Source organism: Cyprinodon variegatus, unplaced genomic scaffold, assembly GCF_000732505.1.
Source record: "Cyprinodon variegatus isolate N-32 unplaced genomic scaffold, C_variegatus-1.0 Scaffold183, whole genome shotgun sequence".
NCBI lineage: Eukaryota > Metazoa > Chordata > Actinopteri > Cyprinodontiformes > Cyprinodontidae > Cyprinodon > Cyprinodon variegatus.
The window spans coordinates 502,252-504,428 of NW_015150636.1; the positions used below are offsets into that span (position 1 = coordinate 502,252).

General features: G+C 39.0%; 1 protein-coding gene across 1 annotated transcript in view; it reads left to right on the plus strand.

Moving 5' to 3' along the window:
* Positions 1-2,177, plus strand: part of LOC107087407 (dual oxidase 1-like) — an 8,181-nt gene that overhangs the window by 1,426 nt on the left and 4,578 nt on the right. The window contains exons 4-5 of the mRNA XM_015378976.1: positions 1,668-1,855; positions 1,925-2,126. Of these exons, the coding sequence (XP_015234462.1) occupies positions 1,668-1,855; positions 1,925-2,126 (390 nt within the window). The remainder of the gene's footprint in view (positions 1-1,667; positions 1,856-1,924; positions 2,127-2,177) is intronic.

Consider the following 2,177-nt stretch of genomic DNA (forward strand, 5'->3'; position numbering starts at 1 on the left):
GATTTTCTGGCCTCCATTCAGCCTTCCTGTTATTTGCTGAAAGTGTACTTCTCTCTTTGCAGTGAATTACCCACAGATTTCATTTATGGTTAAAATGAAGTGTTATAAATAATATTTAGTCTGCTTTACAATATAGATAAATATCCATATAAATACCCTGTGAAATAACCCTGTATATGTATATATATATATATATATATAACTGTTATAAAAAGACGTGCTGCAAGTACTATATATACCCCCATGTACTTTTCTTCATTTGGAAACTGCTTCTCCTTATATATATATATATATATATATATATATATATATATATATATATGGTATGATACGTTCACTGACCCTTGAAATATTTGATTTTTAAGTGTCCAACTACTTCTGAGAATTTGGACCTAAATGCGGTCATGTGCATCAAATACAAAGAAATTTGAATATTGCTCCCAGAAATGTTTTTACAAAGTTGCTCTTCAGCAATTATATTGACAGGTTGTTTAATTATTAATTAAATAACCGTTGAGATAGAAACTATCATTAATAGTCTTTGTCAGAACCTGGATACAGACTCACTCAGAAATGTCACAATAAACCATTTTAGGCTCAGAACAACACAACATGGTCATTCTCCTGGGATGGATTCATCTCTGTGTTGCACACCTCCTAATCCTGTTTATGGTTACTGGAGAGCGCGGTGAGAGGCAGGGTAAACCTTAGAGAGTTGCAGACCATCAGAGACCAGAACCAGACTCCCCAAAACAAATTTATTTATTTTATTTAACCTTTATTTTACCAGGAAGTCCCTTGAGATAAAATCTCTTTTTCGAGGGAGACCTGGCCAAGAGGCAGCAGTACATTAAGACATATAAAAACACGGGACAACATAATAAAATCGAAGAACAAAGAAACTAATTTTAGATAAACTTTTACCTAGAGGCAGTTTAGAGTCAAACATATGAATACATGTTTCTGGATATTGGGATGAAGCAGAGTATGCATAGAATGGGAGAGCATGTTGGGGAAGATTCTCAGTCAGCCAGGTCACAGTCATTCCAAAAACGTTAAAAACAATCCACTGGACTTTGTTTCCAAGTTTGAAGACGTTTCTCTTCCCATCCAGGAAGCTTTTTCAATTCCAGGTGTCAGAAATAGTGCTGAGTTGCAGGCTTTATAGAGTGGAGCAAAAAGGGAGCCTTGTTTTGGTTTAGAAAACATGCTAATTGAACCGGAAGAACAGGTCCGCCCCTCAGGAATGTTTTGTTTTTAGTCGGCTCTAAAGCTTCAAACTTAACGCTATTTCTGACATTTTGATTTGAAAAAGCTTCCTGGATGGGAAGAGAAACGTCTTTAAACTCTGGAAACAAAGTCCAGAGGATTGTTTTTTAGCTTTCCTGGAGAGCATGTTAGCATCTCAGGCAAGATTTCAGCCTTTATGAGTCTTTTCTGGGAGAAAAAAGCAATGATTAGAGCACTACTGAGTTACAGGCATCCATCAGTTCCTCAGCCAAAGTTTCCTTTGCTTTTGGAGTAATACATAATTTTAGAGTAAAGGTTAACAGAAGGTTTATTAAAATGCTGATATTTCCTTTTTAATTTTGATATCAAATGAATTTGTTTAGTAAACGCTGATGAACATGTTGCTCACCTGGTTAATTCCTCTGAAACTGTTTCAGGTTACCACGTTGCGTTTGAAATCTTTGACCTGAGAGCTCCTGGTTGTCCTCCTCAGTTCATGAACATCAAAGTCCCCAAAGGGGACCCCGTCTTTGACCGCAATGCTACTGGGAAAGTGCTGCTGCCTTTCCAGAGGGCGCAATGGGACAAACAGTCCGGCCAGAGTCCCAGCAACCCCCGGATTCAGGTGCTGACCTTTATCTCTGCCAGATGTTTTATCAGGGCGTCATTTTGAATCTTTCTCTTCAACAATCAGGTGAACTCTGTGACGGCGTGGATAGATGGGAGCTCCATTTATGGTCCTTCCTCTTCTTGGTCTGACTTCCTGAGAAACTTTTCTGGAGGACTCTTGACTTCAGGGTCTGAGTGGAAGATGCCGAATCAGGGAGGGGGGAGGAACTTCATGTGGAGCGCCCCCGACCCCTCCACTGGAGAAAACGGACCGCAGGGTCTTTATGGTGAAACTTTATGCTGTTATATTTTCTGTCTCCTTCAAGTATCAGACACTT